Here is an 18,270-nt window from a genome sequence, read left to right as displayed (position 1 = left end):
GAGGAAGGGGGAGAGGAAGGTTTCACATCACCTTCCTCAATAAGCCTGCAGGGGTTCGGCCCTCCTTCTACTCTGAGTTCCGGCCCAGACACACTGTACAAGCATAAGAACGGCCATATTGGGTCAGATCAAAGGTCCATCCAGCCCAGTATCCTGTCAACCCACAGTGGCCAATGCCAGGTGCCCCAGAGGGAGTGAACCTAACAGGTAATGATCAAGTGATCTCTCTCTTGCCATCCATCTCCACTCTCTGACAAACAGAGGCTAGGGACACCATTCCTTACCCATCCTGGCTAACAGCCATTAATGGACTTAACCTCCATGAATTTATCTAGTTCTTTTTTAAACCCTGTTATAGTCCTAGCCTTCACAACCTCCTCAGGCAAGGAGTTCCACAGGTTGACTGTGCACTGTGTGAAGAACTTCCTTTTATTTGTTTTAAACCTGCTGCCCATTAATTTCATTTGGTGGCCCCTAGTTCTTATATTATGGGAACAAGTAAATAACTTTTCCTTATTCACTTTCTCCACACCACTCATGATTTTATAGACCTCTATCATATCCCCCCTTAGTCTCCTCTTTTCCAAGCTGAAAAGTCCTAGCCTCTTTAATCTCTCCTCATATGGGACCCGTTCCAAACCCCTAATCATTTTAGTTGCCCTTTTCTGAACTAAAATGGTTCACCTTCTCAGACCCCTTGCTTAAACTCCCTCAACCACTTTTTACCTCCACCTGCTTGTAGGCCTTTTCCACAGCCCCTTCCTTGTGTTTGTGCATGGCTCTCTCTCTCTCTCTTTTCCTCTGGCCCACTTCAGAGAGCCTCCTAGCACTCTCTGCCTCCATCTGGCTCTATTGTCGGGAGCAGGAAAACTCTTCTACATGTCTCTCCCTGATCCTAGTTTTCTTGCAGGTCTCTTCCCCTACCAAGCTAAGCAGGCTCTTCTCTTGTATATAAAGTTTCAAAACCCATCATCATGTGAGGAGGCAGATCATTAGGAACAGGTAGGCCCACTGCAAATCCCTCATCAAAATCTACTTCTGCTGGGATGCCTATAATCTGTAAAATTGGGATAATACTTTCATACCTCCCAAGAGCAGAGGATAAGTTAATGTCTATGAGACACTCAAATGCTATAGTGAAGAGCATTATGAATAAATCAATCTTCAAGAAGAAAATGTGTTGACCCGCCATAAGACCTATGACAGCTCAACAATTTTAGGAGGGTTGCCAATCGACTCAACCAGAATTATGAAATGTAATAACGATCTTTATCTTCTTAATATTTGTCTGCTCATGGACTTCAAAAATGTCAGAGCTTTATTCTCAGTTGAATAAACTGAATTGTTGCCTTTATTCCTGGCTCTGAATGTACTTGGTATCCTACTTCTTTACCATGTTAGACCTTGTAAAAGACAAATTATTAAATATATACCATAGTAATAATTATCCCCTCCACCATTGCAGTCCTCCGTAATAATATGCATACAAATATTACATAAACTAGTTTACTTTGAGGCCCTACTAAGTTTAGAAAACTACACTAATGCATTCTATAAACAGCATTCATATACAATATACATGCAAAATTCACTGAAAGTTAGGCTTAAAATAAGAAGATAATCTTTAAGTTATCTATAAGGAAAAAATATTATATGCTTATCTGTATCATAGGTATTTACAATAAAGTACTTGAGCACTGAACATAGTAAAGTAAGAGCATAAAACGTTATATACATACATATATATTCATTATGTATTTATTTATATTTTACATTTAAGTGTATACATACATATTATTATAGTTATATACACACACTTTATATAAACTCTTCTCCTATGCTGAGGTTACAGCTATGTAATAAATACATTTATCATGCACTCTGTTCACTACAATAATGTTCCAGACCCTGAGCAGGTTCAAACCCATCACAAAAATACTTCCTTTCCATACTCCCAAAGGTGGACTCTCCCCCTCAATAATCACACCTGTCCAAGGTCCAGAATGAGCAAGATTCAGTCTTGAACTAGGAACTGCTTTTCCATACACAAAAATATGATTACTTTGAAATCTGCAAACTTTAAATTACTGGATATAAGAGTTCCTCAATATTGTAGTGGGTCCCTAGGATTCACTCCCGGCCCTTGAAGACCCTGAAATATCAGCCTTTAAGTTGTGACATTTACCATTCATGAGTAATGCTGCCGTTTCAAACTCACACTGATAAAGCCTTTATACCATACCATCAAGTATTCCATTATACGTACACAATCACAATATCTCTTGCACATGTGTTATGCTGTTGGATTACTACGTTTACTTTTTAAATACTTTTTAAAGTTTTCCAAAGTAACATTAACTCTCATATGGGAGGTTTGTGATCATCCCATATAATTAATGTGTGATGGTTTGTGGTATTATAAATACTTTCACAATGATTACATATGCTTTTCCATACCTCCTGTTTCTGCTGCCTGTCACTCAAGAGCTGCTTGAGATACCAGTCACAATTTTCTCGCTGTAATCCTCGGAGTCCCAGGGCTGGTGATGTCAAAACTTCAAATAATGCTAATGCATCTCCCTGTTCCAAAACCAGATCTATCTTTGATAGGGCTGAATGTGCTAGGGAGAGAGCAAAGTAAAGTAAGGGTCAAAAGCTAAATGTAGCAATCATTAGGCTTCTATAGCAGAGGCCTCAAAGGCATCTCTTCCTGAACACTACTGACTGATAGTTTAGGCCTGGAAGTCTCCAAGTCAGACTCCAAAATCACTCAGGAGGACTTTAACAAGTGAAAGAGATGAAAATGGTATGTAATACTCAGGGCACAGAGTTTAATGGGGATCCTTCACTTCTTTAAGGGGCCAGGGGAGGGACAAGGGGCAGGATGAATTCATAATATAGAGCAGGGGTCGGTAACCTACGGCACGTGTGCCAAACACGGCACGCGAGCCGATTTTGAGTGGCATGCAGCTCCCTGCCGCGGTCCCGGACCCCAGCCCCACTCAATCCCCCCGCTCACTGCTCTCCCCTGCGGGGGCAGGAGGCAGAAGCTTGGTTCTGCGGCAGCCAAGCTTTCCCCTTCCCCCAGTGGTGCTTTCCTGCCCCTCCTCCTCTCCGTCCCTGGCCAATCAGCTGATGGCCCTAGTGAGGGTGAGGGGGAAGAGCGGCAGCATGCACACTGCTCCGTAGAGGACACAGAGAGAGGTAGGGACGGAGCCTGGGGGAAAGGGGTGGAACAGGGCAGGGGGCTGGGAGCACCCCCATGAGCCGAGCACCCCAGCCTTCTGCCCTGCACCCCCACCCCTCTGCCCTGAACCCCCCCATCCCAACACACACCCATCCCTCTGCCCTGCACCCTCACAGCCCCATCCCTCTGCCCTGAACCCCCACCCACACTCAGCCTTCTGCCCTGCACCCCCATACCCCCAGCTGTCTGCCCTGAACCCCCCCCACCCCAACACACACCCAGCCTTCTGCCCTGCACCCCCCATACCCCCAGCCGTCTGCCCTGAACCCCCCCAACCCCAACACACACCCAGCCTTCTGCCCTGCACCCCCACACACCTCCAGCCCTCTGCCCTGAACCCCCCCCCCACCCCAACACACACCCCAGCCTTCTGCCCTGAACCCCCTCCCCCAGCCCTCTGCCCTGACCCCTGAAACACCCCCCCCCCCGAGGTCTGGGGTCCCGGCCGCAGGCCCTGATCAGCCCTCTGCCGGCCTAGGTGAACAGAACCGCAGGCTGGCGGCGTAAGATCAGCATTTTAATTTAATTTTAAATGACGCTTCTTAAACATTTTGAAAATCTTGTTTACTTTACATACAATAGTTTAGTTATATAATATAGACTTATAGAAAGAGACCTTCTAAAAACATTAAAATGTATTACCGGCACGCAAAACCTTAAATTAGAGTGAATAAATGAAGACTTGGCACACCACTTCTGAAAGGTTGCCGACCCCTGATATAGAGAAATACTATGAACAAATACAGCAAGGAGAGCTACTCAACTTAGTTCAAAGTACAGGGATGGAAGGGGGAGTAAAGGAGCCACACAAGTCTGAATACTCTTTATCCAGGCCTATTAGTTCAGTGGGAAACTTACTGTTGACTTTGTTGACATTGCCCTGAATTTCAGCTTGAGTCAGCAGCTCTTCGTACACATCCCTTTCTCTCTCTGAATTCTCAGAGCCAGTCTGACAATGAAACAAAATTATCAATGCAGCTCTAGAGCAGACTTTGCAGTGTGTTGTTTACAGGCCTCTTACAGTCCTCCAACAGAAAGGGCAATGAACATAACTAATGTACACCTACATGAAGTTCTAAACCACTGCACAAGAGGTCAGTAACAACTACACACATATAAAAGGGAGTCCTGGAAGTGAATATCCCTAGGTGTACATACGTATGTACGTACACACACACACACACACACACACACACACACACACACACCTCCAGCAAACAGAGAAGGATATACAATACATAAGACTGGATGATTTCATTTAACAGCTCTGTGTGGGCACACAGAAGGAATCCCAGGACGTATAATGCAATAGATCCAGTTAGGCAGACACATACAGGTTCTCAAACTGGAAATGTTCCAAGCCAAATAAATGGATATGATATTCCAGAACAGGCCACATATCTAAGTATTGCTAATTTGCCTATCACTATGGCAGAGAGCAGACAACCGATAGTTTGGGTAGAATTCTGTAAGCAGATTCATTTACAAAGTGACATACCAAGCTTTTGGGACCATAGTGTTTAGACTTGGATGTGTAGTGCTTGTAAATATCAGCCTCTATAGAGTAGGATTACTCACAGCCTAGGTAGACTTGGAGAACAAGATTCACTAAGCAAGTTTAGTCTAGGTGAAGTTCTAGAAATAGTTCAAATTTTGTGGGATGGTGGGTTTGTTACATATATACATTAGAAAGACTCAAAAATTCTATAAAAAAAAAAAAGAGGACAGGCTTTATTGATGTCTAGAATAAGACAGCTCCTCTATGTTCTTCCACCATGCATATTCCTTGGGAATCTGTGTGTAAGAGATTCAACTACAAATCAGATGTAAAACTATAATGTCTGTTTTCTTCAATTTCATAATAGATTAAATTAATCCCTGGAAACTACAATGGAATTTCACTAAGGATAAATCTGGCCTAACATCTTACACAAAAGACTGAACAATATGGTTTCACTGGATTCCATGAGCAATCTCCTCTGGTGACATAATGAACTCAATACAATGAACATGAATTCGTAACTAGAAAGGAACATTGATTTTTACCCTATTTTTGGCATTCTCCATCTTGTCCTTCTTTGCCCGATACAATGTGTCCTGATAGATTGATGCCAGCAGTTCATCAAGATTCACCAACATGGCATTGGAGTTTTTCATTGCCAACAGGGTGTCAGCCGGAACTTGGCGGTCAATTGCTTCATTAATGGCAATAACAGCAGCATGCACTGAAAAACAAATCACAGCTTCCCTGTTAACTGCAAACATGAATGCTCTGTCCTGTAATAAATTAAAGGCCTATCTGGTAAAGAAGAAAACAGCTGACTAGAGCTTTGGCATTGTTGCAAGAATTATCAGTATATAAATTATAAGTAAGACTTTGTATTTTTGACAATGGTAGTACTTATTTCCTGATATTGTAGTTTGATTTTGACCAAATCACATTCAGATTTTCTAACAAAAATGTCTTGGCCATAGAAGGCCTGAGTTGACTTAAACAATAGGGACTATTAGAGCCAGCACTATAACATGCACTTTCTATCCAATCTGGCAATTTAAACGGTCACAGAGGATGAAAATCCATTTCCCCTTACATGCTGCTTCATCCACAGAGAGTTCGTTAGCTAAAATTCCTCCAATCTTGCTGAAGGCAGGCATCTGAATTCCATACTTCTCCAGCTCACTCCTCATGTTACTGATCTCCTCCTCTGAAACATAGAGGGAAAGGATGTAATGTGGGCAGAACATTCAGAATCAGCCCTAAGATCAGCTATTGCCACAGAAAAATTAGAACAGCTACAATAGATTGCAAATTGCCCTTTCACAAATACTTTGTGCATGCAGTCTGAGAAGAGACAAAACTCTCCTATATTCGTTCCAGTCATTCAAATGGGAGGGCCTCACAGAAGTCTGTCTCACTACATAGTTTTGTGCTCCTAGCGACAAAGGTTTGAAACAGATTACGTGATCCCTGTACGTCTCAAAGTATGGCTGCCAGCAGGGCAAGGAAAGTACATACACAACATCCTACAAAGCTTGTTTTCTTCTGCAGCTGGTTCTCTGGAAGGAAAAAGACTAAAGCCAAGGGAAGGGGAGGGAGAGACAGTGGAGACATACTACTGTTAACAGAGCCAATAACTAAATAATTCAGAATAAAACTTCCTCCTAAAATTCTGGAGTCTCCTTCCCCAGCTAGTATGGGAGGAATCCCCCACCCACTAAACACAAATGAAGTTACAGCCCTGGCTGCCTTTGGGCATTAATCTCCCTCTGTCCATTATGTACAGCATCTACTGGAGTAAGTAAACAGGGTATGCAAATTCATAAACATTCAAATCTCAGAGAAGCAAGAAATCTCCATACCTGTGAAGTCCACCTTCCCATATAAATCTTGAATCTGAGGGGCCAGTCCCAGTTTAAACAGGTACAGACTAGGAAACATAATGCAGGAATAATTAGCACTAATTACTCCTTGTGGTCTTTACCCCACTCACAAGTAAATTAAGGGAGAGAGAGATACTGGGAAACATTCAGCTAAGTTGAAAGGCTTCTAGATGGTTAAAACCTGCCTTTTCAATTGTGATGGTGATTGATTCTCCCAGTGAAGCGTTTGTGTATGAAGGAATGTCACCGTGAAAAAACAATATACCCCTCTCCAGAAAGAAAGATCCATATTTAAAAGTTCCCTTCTGATCAGCAGACATCTGGTTGCACATCTGGGTAACTTCCTACCAAAGATTTGCTTTATTCTGTTGGTTAACAGCACAGAGCCAGCCCAACCCTACAGGCACAAACACACCATGCAGCTACCTAGGGTGGTAAGGAACGTTTGTATATTCTTTACTGCACTAGGTAACTGCAAGGTGTGCTGGTGCCTATAGGGTTGGGATTGCAAAGTGAAGTAAGATAAATTGAATTAAGGCCACTCTAATTCTGAATATAAGTGTCAACACCAGGGTTTAATGCAATTTAGTTTATCCACTTTAAATTCACACTTTTAGTTAATTCAGATTAACTTTCCTGAGTGTCCCCGTGTAGACAAGTCCTTACTCTTGGAGACCTATATGTTGCCCATTATTTATATTTCAGCAAAAACCTGACTCATTCTGAATATCTGGATTCTGATTTACACATCACTGGCAAAGAGGACCAGACTGACAAGGAGATGTGAACATCTGCCAGCTGAGCCCAACTACTCAAAGAATAACTGCAGCAGCTATCGTGAAGCTGCCAGTAAGGAGGCGCTTCACCACTAACAATGACCCAAATCCCTTTCATACTGGTCAAAGGAGCATACACTACACAGTTCCATAATTGGCCATCACACAGTGCCAAGTGTTCCTGACCGCAAGTTATACTAAATGTTGGGAACTGGGTTGAAAGCAGGTTCACTTCTACAAACAATCTGATTCTACACCAGCCTGAAACTTCTGTTAATGTTCAGCTATTTGCAATCTATCTTGATGTTTCCTCCTCAGATTTCATCCTGCCAAAGGATCAGAAAGCAAAAGAACAAGCTCCTTCTTGAGGACTGAAACTGACTGAGCGTAAGATGGAGACCCAAACTGATATGGCTCAGTGCTCTTTATACAGAAATGTCTTAAGGAGTGTTCTTCATGTGAAGCCCACTAAATATTCTTCTGCAATCAGATTGGAAACCTGCATCCAAACTGGTTTATCAGGAAGGACTAAGTCATTGCAATGCAATGTTCTATCTCTCTGGAGCATGAAGCGGGAGCAAAACTATCCACTTCAACACACTCTAATGAGGCAAAGACAGAAGTACCTAGCACAGCCAAATGGATCTTTCTAGTTACCTCAAGAGGTGAGAGATTATCCCTCTGACCTCTGCAAGCATTTTAAAGCTTTACATGGCTTTTCACAAAGCCCCCAAAAGCCTCCCTGATTTATCCTAAAAATAAACATGCTGCACAAAGAAGGTTGGCCTCACTTTACTCTCTACCTGCTGCTCAGCTGAACAAACAAGCCTGCACCTATTCTCTCCAAACACAAACTGAAATTCATAGTTTATTAGCAGGTGAAAATGACAGTGTTGTCACTTCCCCTTCTGCCTCTCACACTGCAGGACTAGATATAGATTCAGACAGTGCACACAACAGTGAAAATCTAGAACCATTATAGAAGTAAACATGCATCATATGAGACAGAATGGGGCATGTGCATACTCATGCTTCTGAACACCCACAGTACGTTCATACCCTTCCTAAGATTAATTTTCAATTCAGTGATATTTTATTAGCATGACAAGCTATACAAGTGTGGCCAAAGCGAGGGTAGGAGTGGGAAGAGTAGACCCTTTAAAGCAAACCCAAGACAGCACTTCACACTATATGTTTGGGATTTGATCCTCATGACCAGTTGTCATTAGTGTCCATTCCTGATCTGGTGGCAGGACGATACATAATGTGATACTATCTCGATTCTCTTTTATGGTCACACAAATACTGTAGATTCCACTTATTGAGCAACCCCTTGATAGCCAGCAAAAAGTTGCTATTATCCAGCAGCTGCTAATAAGTGGAAGGTAGGTTTGTGAGACAGCAGTCAAAGAAGGAAGTGCCAGAACTTCACTTCTCTGGCTGCAGCCTTGCAAACCTGCCTGCAGGCAGGACAGCAGCAGGGAGGGGGGCTGCAGCCTGGATGCCAGGGCTTTCCAAGGGGAGTGGGGGCTCTGAGGGCCCACAGAGCTGCATGGTACCTTTCCCTGCATTCTCCACACATCACAGCAATTCTTTCCCTATGTGGAGTCTCCCAGCAGGGTGTAGCCCAGAGCAGCACAGGGAGGTACCACTGGGGTGCCCCTCTCACCCCAGCTACTGCTCTGCCCACAGCCTTCCCCCACCTCTCCTCCCCACCCGCCTCTTACCTCCTGTGCAGAGCCTGTGCACATGCAGGTTTTCCAGCCTGCTGCCCCCTCCCCACCCTCCACTATTGCTTTGATGACAGCCTCCTCTCCCCTCCCAGCCACCTACCTCCTGTGCAGTCTCAGTGTGCAGGCAGGCTTCCATGGCTGCAACAGGGGTGCTCAGCACATTCCAGTGCTTCCTTCTGGGGCCGCAGCCCCACAAACCTGCCTGCAGGTAGAACCTTTCTTCCAAAAGACGTTGTGAATAAGCAACATGCTGTTGCCACTATCCGGATCCCATTAATATTAAAGTCAATGGGGTGGGATTGGTTCCCAGCAAAATGTTGCTATTAACTGTAAGTTGTTTATATCTGGGTCACTATTAAGTGGAACCTACTATATAGGCTTCTCTGGGGTAGGGCACTCTATACTGCACACACCTTCAAAAGGCTCTGATTACACTTCTTGCTTCATGATACCGTGATTCACAAATATGCACATATACACACACAATCCCCAAGGAAGGAGATTCACAGCTGTACATACCCCATCTCTAAGGCTTGGGAATCTCAAGATGTATATGCTGCCTCCAATGGCTGGTGAGATCACTGACTCTTAAACATGCATAGCACTTATCACTGGAAACATAAATTCATTCATCATTTCATAGATGCCACTCCTGAAAGCTGCAGATCTTCCTTTAAGCCCACAGTACATTCACCCCCACCAACTCTGAATCAGAATGCATTTGCATTCCCACAGACTTCAGATTTCTAGGTAGCCTTAATTCACTCACAATTCAGCCTCCTACCTAACACACATTACCTGAGTGCATGGATACAATAGATGCAGCGTGGCATGTTCTTCCGATCATAGATGTCAGTAGTTTCTGGGTAGAAAATCTGAATATAAAACAAAGTTAACCATCAGAATAATACCCTACTCTAGCCATCCTAGTAGGAAGGATTCTGACAATCCTAAAACTCCTCCAGCCCAGTCATGAGATAGGTAGTTCATGGAGCACATGTCTCCCCCTCCACTTTGTACCCCACTGAGGCCCCTCCTAGCTGAAGCCCCACATTTCTCCCATACGTCTACCAACAAACCTGTTCCCCACTTTCCTTACATGTACTCTCACATCCACATCCCTGCTCAGCCCCATGCTCCTTTTACGTGACCACCCTGCATTGACTCCCCACAGAGATACTGTGTGGTGTACCTGGGGAACTGGGTTGGAGATGCTGAGGGAGCCAAGAGATGAGCAGGGATATTTACATGAGGGGTTGGGGAAGAGGATTTTGTTTGGACTGGGTGGGCAGAAAGGGACTATGTGTGAGTGGCCTAGGAGAATGGTAAAGACAGTGTTGTGCTGCAAGGCACCTGGGGCCATATTTTCCAACAAATGTTGGGGGCCATATTTTTAATTGTTCATCCCCAGCAGCTCCTATTATCACATTCTTGGATCCAGAGCTCTTTTGAAAGTCAGGCCCCTTAAAGGGTTAACGTGGAAGGCGTCACTACATAGATTCTAAGGCCAGAAGGGACCATTATGACAGTCTGACCTCCTGTGAGCATATCCAATCTTGATTTAAAAATTGTCAGTAATGGAGAAACCATCATGACCCATGGCAAATTGTTCCAATGGTTAATTACTCTTGCTGTTAAAAAAAAAATATATATATGCCTTATTTGCAGTCTGCATTTATCTAGCTTCAACTTCCAGCCATTGAATGTCAGACCTTTCTCTGCTAGATAAGAGCCCATTATTAAATACTTGTTCTCCCTGTAGATACTTATAGACTGTAAATCAAATCACTCCTCAGCCTTCTATTTATTTTATTAAGCTAAATAGACTCAGGATGCTCAGTCTATCATTATAAGGCATGTTTTCTAATCCTTTAAATCATTCTTGTGGGTCTTCTCTAAACACTCTCCAATGTATCAACATTCTTCTTGAATTGTGGGCACCAGAAGTGGACACAGTATTCCAGAAGTGGTCATACCAGTGCCAAATACAGAGGTAAAAAAAACCTCTCTACTCCTATTCGAGATTCCCCTGTTAATGCATCCCAACATCACATTAGCTCTTTTCGCCACAGCATTACCCTGGGAGCTCATATTCAGCTGATTATCTGTCATGACCCACAAATCTTTTTCACAATCAGAAGTGCTGACTATTTCCGGGTTATCTTTAACAAAGCACTTACTTTTCTTGGAAGGACATGTGCCTGTGTGTTCTCCTTACTGCTGTGTACCCTCGCAAAATGACAAGTGTCTCTGCACAAAGGCTTCACACTTGCACTCCCTCAATTCTGCTGCCTCAATTCCTTGGTGCTCTAGGCAGCTGTGAAATGGGGAGCATTTGATGTGTCACTGCCTTGTTGCAGAGACACTGGGCTCTATCTCAGGTCCCCTGCTCTGACATAGCCTTCCAACAAGCCCCCCTCTCTACCAGCGAAGTCTTCCCCCCAGTCCCCTTACATATTGCTGCTATATTTCCTCCATTTCCTCGAAGCCTTACTCAAGCCCTCATGCCTGACCCAAGTCCCATTCTCTCCAGCTGTCCCCCACATTCTCTCTCTTCTCACCCAACATCCTCCAGAGCACCATCTCTCTCCCAGAGCCCATTCCTATACTTCCTGCTGCTCCTCTAGATCACTAGGAGTTCATGCATAGCACAGCTGATAAGTCAGGAGAGAGTTGGGTGGCAAATGTTGACGAAATCCTAAAAATAACAGTTTCAAGTGAGTATTTTTTTTAAAATGCAGACAGCAGGTTAAGGTATATAATAGTGACCCTTGTGTGATTAAACACATGGACTGTTCCTGTTACACGTAATAAAAGTGTGAGGAAAAGTTGGGTTGGGTATAAATCAATGCTCATGGTTTGACTTTCAGTACAATGTTCCCAAAGATTTATAGATTTTAGGGCCAGAAGGGACCATGGTGATCATTTAGTTGGACCTCTTGTATAACACAGGTCATGGAATTTCACGCAGTTACCCCTGTACTTAGGCCAATAATTTGTGTTTAACTAAAGCATCTTTCCAAAAGGCTTGATTTGAAGACTTCAAGAGACAGAGAATCCACCACTGCTCCACAATAGATGGAAAATCCACCACTTCCAAAAATTGTTGCTCCTTTTATCCATGATTTTCCTATGATGATTCCTAAAAATTGCCATGACCAAACTGTAGCTCAGGCATGCTGCTCAACAGAATGAAAAATAAAAATTTTGTACTGCAGATCTCACCCAAAATAATGAGTGTTAAGCATATGGTACTAAAGCAGGAATTCACTGCCTCCCAATCATACAAACAGGGATAGGAATGGAATATTTTAACAAACTTCAGAATTTCAAAGGAGAACCAAGTCTAGGAAACTAAGGTTTAGCTAGGCAGAGTTTATTGAATCCTGTGTGTTTGCAAATTCATCCCACAACTTTCAAAACCTGGCGTTGTAGTGCAGAAATTACCTTGGGGAGGCCAATTTCAGCCATGGCATTCAACCACTGAATAACATTATCAGTATGACGGAAATGGAGACCAGTTGCCTGAAATAAAGAGGGGAGGGAAAAAAGCACATGAATCATCACAGCCACTGTGAGTACCAGGGAACTTTGCTAAGGCATGCATCTGATAAGTGCTACTTACAACAGCTAAACTCTTCCAGGGATCTGAGGTCTTAGGTACTATGATGAAAGCTTTCTACAGCCAGTTATATTTAAGGCTTACAAAAGGCCAGCTTTCTCAGACTCTCACATGCACACAAACTCAGACTAAACTAGAGATCTTCCTTCATCTGATATTATATAGTTCAGGAAGAGTTAACTTACATTTTTTCAGTCTAAATTTGCCACAACCTATTAATCACTCATTCACTGACAGTTCCTCTACAACCATATGACCTGAAGTCTCCCTCCTATCTCAGACCTCTCTAGCCATCCTAGTTCCCAGAATGGAGAGGTCTCACCTTATATCTGGTTTGTTCCCGGTCATAGATTTTCTTCAGAGACACCACCTTGGGGGAGAAAAAGTTTCCAAGTTTGGCTAGATAGACTCCATTCCTTAGCCCCTCCTCCAGCTCTGTTGTGGGAGGTAGATCCTCATTAAGGCAGGCCTCCATCCATCTGAAAATGTAAAAAGGACAGGAGTGGGTCATTTGAGAGCTTTTATGATGTGTTCCATTTACTCTCCTCTTGGGGTACATTAGCTGCTCATTTTTTGAGCAAGTTCAGTGTTGCTGCTGTCACATCTTTTCCCATTGTATGATTTATGTATTAGGCACTGATGTGCAGTGTTATAAGACAGTGTGTACCACAAGATGCTGCTGTTTGGCCTCAGGTTTGAAGTGCTTCCCTTTCAGCTTTTAGGCTACCCACACTGAAGTTACTTCACATGAAAAAGTGAGCAGAAATACTGAACCCAAAAGTCTTCGAAAGTTTCACAAAAATATTTTTTTAAACAATCACTCTTATAAACATCCTCTTACCCATTAATTTCTTTTCTCCTGGTCACCGTGTACTTTACATTTGCCTAAATATATTAGCCAAACTAAATTACCTCTAGTTTGAATCATCCTCCTGAGCACAGACTCATCTGCTAGGTCTCCCTTTGTTGAGCTCCTCTATATTCAATATCACCTAATCCCTCACCAGTTATTAGTTGCTCCATCCCACTGATTCAAGTTCTTTTAGTGCAGTCTCACAGCTGAGACCTCAGATTCTGTGGTCATGTTTGCCTCTTTCCTGTATTTTCTCCCATTCTCTTACATATTTCAGACTTTAATTTAAAGTAAGTGAAGATACAGAATACTAGCTGCTACTGTAAGTATGATCTCATTTTCATTACTAAAGAGTTCTGTGTCCCCATCCAGTATCGCAGCTTTCAATCAGCTCTTCCTTTATCTCTTATTTCTTCCTATCTAATTTAATGTCTGTTACTGTAGTACCTGAAGACAACAAAGATTACAGAAAGTAAATAATCTGAACAACTAATGTCCCCACTGAGAAAATAAGTCTGGTTTTACCTCTTTAGGGAAGTTGTCATGGGAAATCTAATGTATTCAGATAGGATTTATAGTTTGCTCTGAAGGAGGTAAGACCTTTGGTCATTTAATATTTGTGGAAGGGATTTCCACAACCATGGTTCATCTTCTAAAAGATCTATTGCCTTTCTCTGGAGCACGTGTCACTGTTAACTTAGTACTTCTAGAATTCAGAGTTCCTGAGGGACACACCTACCTTGGTACGGTCATGGTGAAACAGAGAAGTGATTTTCAAGATATTTAGGGTGTAGAAGATCAAGATCCAAATCTTAAAATCAGATCTGGTATTGCAACATGAGTAAGGCTAAGATTTAGTCATGGGTATTTTTGGTAAAAGCCATGGACAGGTCACAAGCTGTGAATTTTTATTTATTGCCCGTGACCTGTCCATGGCTTTTACCAAAAATACCCCTCATTAAATCTCTACTTCTGGGGCACCATTGCTGGGGCAGGCCCTGCTAGAGGGGGGGCCAACTCCAGTGCTGGGGGTTGACTGCACCCCGGCCACTGCTCCCGGGGACCGCTCTCCCAACGGCTTCTGGGCACCCTGGGACCACTGCTGCTCAGGTGGTCCCCAGGGCATCCCCAGGACTGCTGCCAGTCACACCGGCCGCTGTTCCAGCAGTCCCTGGAGCCTGCTGCCCGGGGCCGCCCAAGCAGTGGCTGCTGCAGCTGGCCGTGGGGCAGCCCCTGGGACCATTGCCCAAATGCTCCTGGGGCCATCCCCAGGACTGCTCCTGGGGCCACCCCCGGGACCAGCCGCACCAGCCACTGCTTGTGCGGTCCCTGGAGCCAGCTGCCCGGGGCTGCCCGAGCAGTGGCCGGTGCAGCTGGCTCTGGGGTGGCCCCCGGGACCACGGCTCAGGAGCTTCCCAGGGCCGCCACCAGGACTACTGTTCGGGTGCAGTGACCAGCTGCACCGGTCACTGGTCGGGTGGCCCCCAGAGCCAGCTGGCCCCGGGCCTCCTGAGCAGTGGCCGGTGCGGCTGGCCCTGGGAACTGCCGGAGTAGCTGGCCCCAGATTGCTCCAGCAGCAGCTGGTGTGGCTGGACGTGGGGCACCCAAGCAGCTGGCCCTGGGGCCAGTTGCTCGGGTAGCCCTGAAATCAGCCGCACCAGCTGCTGCAGAAGTCATGGAGGTCGCTGAAAGTCATGGAATCCGTGACTTCTGCAACCTCCCTGAAAGAATCACAGCCTTAAACATGAGCTACTGTACTGTATTGAGCTCAGATAACTTAAAGACAAGGAAAGTAACACTGAACTGGGGGAGGGGTCCTGGCCGAAAGAAATCCAGCCAGTAATATTGCTGAAGCTTGTGAGAAAGATCTTTGCTTTGCATTCATTTAGCTTGTTAAGTTGGACATTAATTGCATTTTACCTTTTATTTTCTTGTAACCAATTCTTACTTTATGCCTCATTACTTGTAATTACTTAAAATCTTTCTGTGGTTAATAAATTTGTTTTGTTGTTTTATCTAAACCAGTATGCTTAGGTTGAAGTGTTTGGGAAACTCTATTTGAGATAATAGGATTTGTGCGCATCATTTTCTATTCATAAAATGATGGACTTTATATGAGCTTGCGTTGTCCAGGAGCGGGCTAGGCAGTATAAGACTCATTCTCACACTGGGTGGAGGCATTCCCAACTAAAAAATATGACTGCATTGACAAGAGCTAAACAATTCGTGTATAATTTGATCAGTTGGCTTGGGGGAAGGAGGTCAGTGGTTCCTAAGATAATGGAGTCAGACAGTGCTAGAGGATTTGTTGGATCAGTGGTTAAGGGATATGCACACCGCTGGACATCGATCAGACATTTCACATTGCTTATCATCCCGAAGCAGCGGGGCAAGTGGAAAGAATGAATAGAACCATTAAAACTGAATTAGATCAACCTGGCCCCTCAGCGTGCTTATTGGAGTTGGACGATGAGGACAGAGTTAGGTCCATGACAGTCAGCTCAAAGCATACAAAGGTAGGTAAAGAAAGAAGCAAGACATGGTTTCTTCCCTTTTTGTCTTGCAGGTCTGCAACCATGAAATGGTGGAGGCTTACAACATTGTGTCCCCTGATGTGGAGGGCGTGGCGATGGTCCCAAGGTTCAGAGACACTCCAGTCAGTGATCCCCTGGTCCCATACCACCACAGAATTATGTCAGACCCCAGCTGTACAATAAGAATGGACAGAAAAATGATCTATTACTTACCATCCAGGGCTAAATGGGATTGATCAGCCTTTCTGGGAAATTTGTCTTGTTCGGACACTGGGGTAGTATCTGGGGCAATTGAGAACTACAAGGGGTGTGTTCAGGTGGTATCTGTGGGCCAAAGTGGACAACTAGAGAAGGGGCTGTATGGTTTGAAAGTTTATGGGTATATAATACATCCCAGGAAAATATTAGTATATAAATATACTGTATAAATAAATATTAGTATATAAATAAGTCAGGGTTTTTTCTAAGGCAAAACAATTGTACTTCAGTAGCTCCAGGATGGTTGGTGGGTGTATATGTCAATAAAGTCCACCTGTTTTTGGTGGCAAAGAACAAACAACACACAACACAGTACCTCTACCATAAACCCCCCTGAAAATTACGCTCTTCCTCTATGTCCCATGACCACTCCCCATGGCCAGAAAATGGTATTTTTATACTCTCCACTCATGAAACAGTGGTAGATGATGTAGGGTGGATATACCTCCCATTTATTTTGGATTTTATTAAATACAGATTCCCTGGGACCTGCTTAGTCCTATATAAGAAATGGTTTACCAATAATATTAAATCCCAGATCAGATTATGGCAGAGTCCTGTCGGAGGCATACATCAATTGCTTAAAAATACTAGGAAGAAAAGAGATACTTTGGCAACTACATTGGGTGAAGCAGGAGCTGGAGTTTCACTATGCAGTTCTGCAGACACTGAAGGGTCAAATCTTAGAATTAACTTTTTAGCCAATGGTTTTGGAAAAACTATCAGAAAAGGAGGTGGGTTCAGTAGCCTAACACTGCAGCAGGACATGAGGACTATTAGAAATATGCACTCCATTGCATAAACTTTTAAATGAATTAATATATCTGTAAATACTGAGAGTCATTGAGTAATAACATTTCTCAAAGGTGCCACAGGACTCTGTTGCTTTTTACAGATCCAGACTAACACGGCTACCCCTCTGATACTTAACATTTCTCAAGAAATTATTTACAGCATATATGGTATTTAACTTGTTATGCATTTAACACAAGACAGAAAGTGGGGGGAAAGGTCAAGATTGTTAAACAGCACACTGATCTGGATCACATTAGTGGAAAAGGAAATGTACTATTGAAAAAAAAATGTGCAATTTCTTTGGCTAGAATGTCGCAGGCCTTGGGCACCACATGAAATTAATAACGGGACTTTGCCAATCATGATTGCTATTCCCAGATGGACAGCAAGTCCTATAGAATTAGTATGTGTTACCAGTATGGATATTTTGAGAATCTAACATATAGACAACAGTATCCTAGAGTTAATTTGGCAACAAGGGATGGTGTTGAGATAAACACCACATGTTGTTAAAGAACCAGGCACAGTTAGATGGTTCTATGAATGCAGTTACCTCAGAAGGAAGTTAGGGCAGATTAATCACCAAGGAGCGAGTGAAAGAGGTGGTACAGCTCAGTGACACCATGTGTGCACTGGGATGCCACCACTTTTCAGTTGGTACAATGCCATATTAGGGGAACCTGGATGGGTTTTGTCTAAAGCTCATCTCTCTGACTCAGATTGGGACCCATGCACGATAGCCAAGTGTACGGATTGAGGAGAACATTACAGAGGAAGTGATGGACAACAATGAATGGGAATAATTAGTGACTAGTCTCTTTGTACCCATATCTCCCTTGTCCATTAACACAATTGATTTAGAAAAGAGAAACATACAGCAACTCGTGCCTATTACCCAACTGATAGCTGAGCAACAACAAATTGGGGACAGTGCTGTACAGGCTATGGAAACACCTCGGTAGGTCATACCAGCAGAGATGAGCTTGCACCACCTGGTGGGTACTTGAAGTTTAGTCTTCATGGTAGTTCAAATAACAACAACTATTGTGGTCATGGGAATGTGCTGCTGGA

At 43.6% G+C, this 18,270-nt stretch overlaps 1 protein-coding gene across 1 annotated transcript in view; it reads right to left on the bottom strand.

Annotated features, from left to right (window-relative positions):
* IQGAP1 (IQ motif containing GTPase activating protein 1) overlaps nt 1-18,270 on the bottom strand; it is a 178,739-nt gene that overhangs the window by 120,366 nt on the left and 40,103 nt on the right. The window contains exons 3-10 of the mRNA XM_065412617.1: nt 13,082-13,238; nt 12,585-12,662; nt 9,936-10,012; nt 6,608-6,675; nt 5,839-5,952; nt 5,294-5,472; nt 4,106-4,196; nt 2,458-2,621 (exon numbers count right to left, since the gene is read on the bottom strand). Coding sequence (XP_065268689.1) covers nt 2,458-2,621; nt 4,106-4,196; nt 5,294-5,472; nt 5,839-5,952; nt 6,608-6,675; nt 9,936-10,012; nt 12,585-12,662; nt 13,082-13,238 — 928 coding nt within the window. The remainder of the gene's footprint in view (nt 1-2,457; nt 2,622-4,105; nt 4,197-5,293; nt 5,473-5,838; nt 5,953-6,607; nt 6,676-9,935; nt 10,013-12,584; nt 12,663-13,081; nt 13,239-18,270) is intronic.

The sequence above is a fragment of the Emys orbicularis genome, chromosome 10, assembly GCF_028017835.1.
Source record: "Emys orbicularis isolate rEmyOrb1 chromosome 10, rEmyOrb1.hap1, whole genome shotgun sequence".
In the NCBI taxonomy this organism is placed as follows: domain Eukaryota; kingdom Metazoa; phylum Chordata; order Testudines; family Emydidae; genus Emys; species Emys orbicularis.
This window is presented reverse-complemented; position numbering and strand designations above follow the sequence as displayed.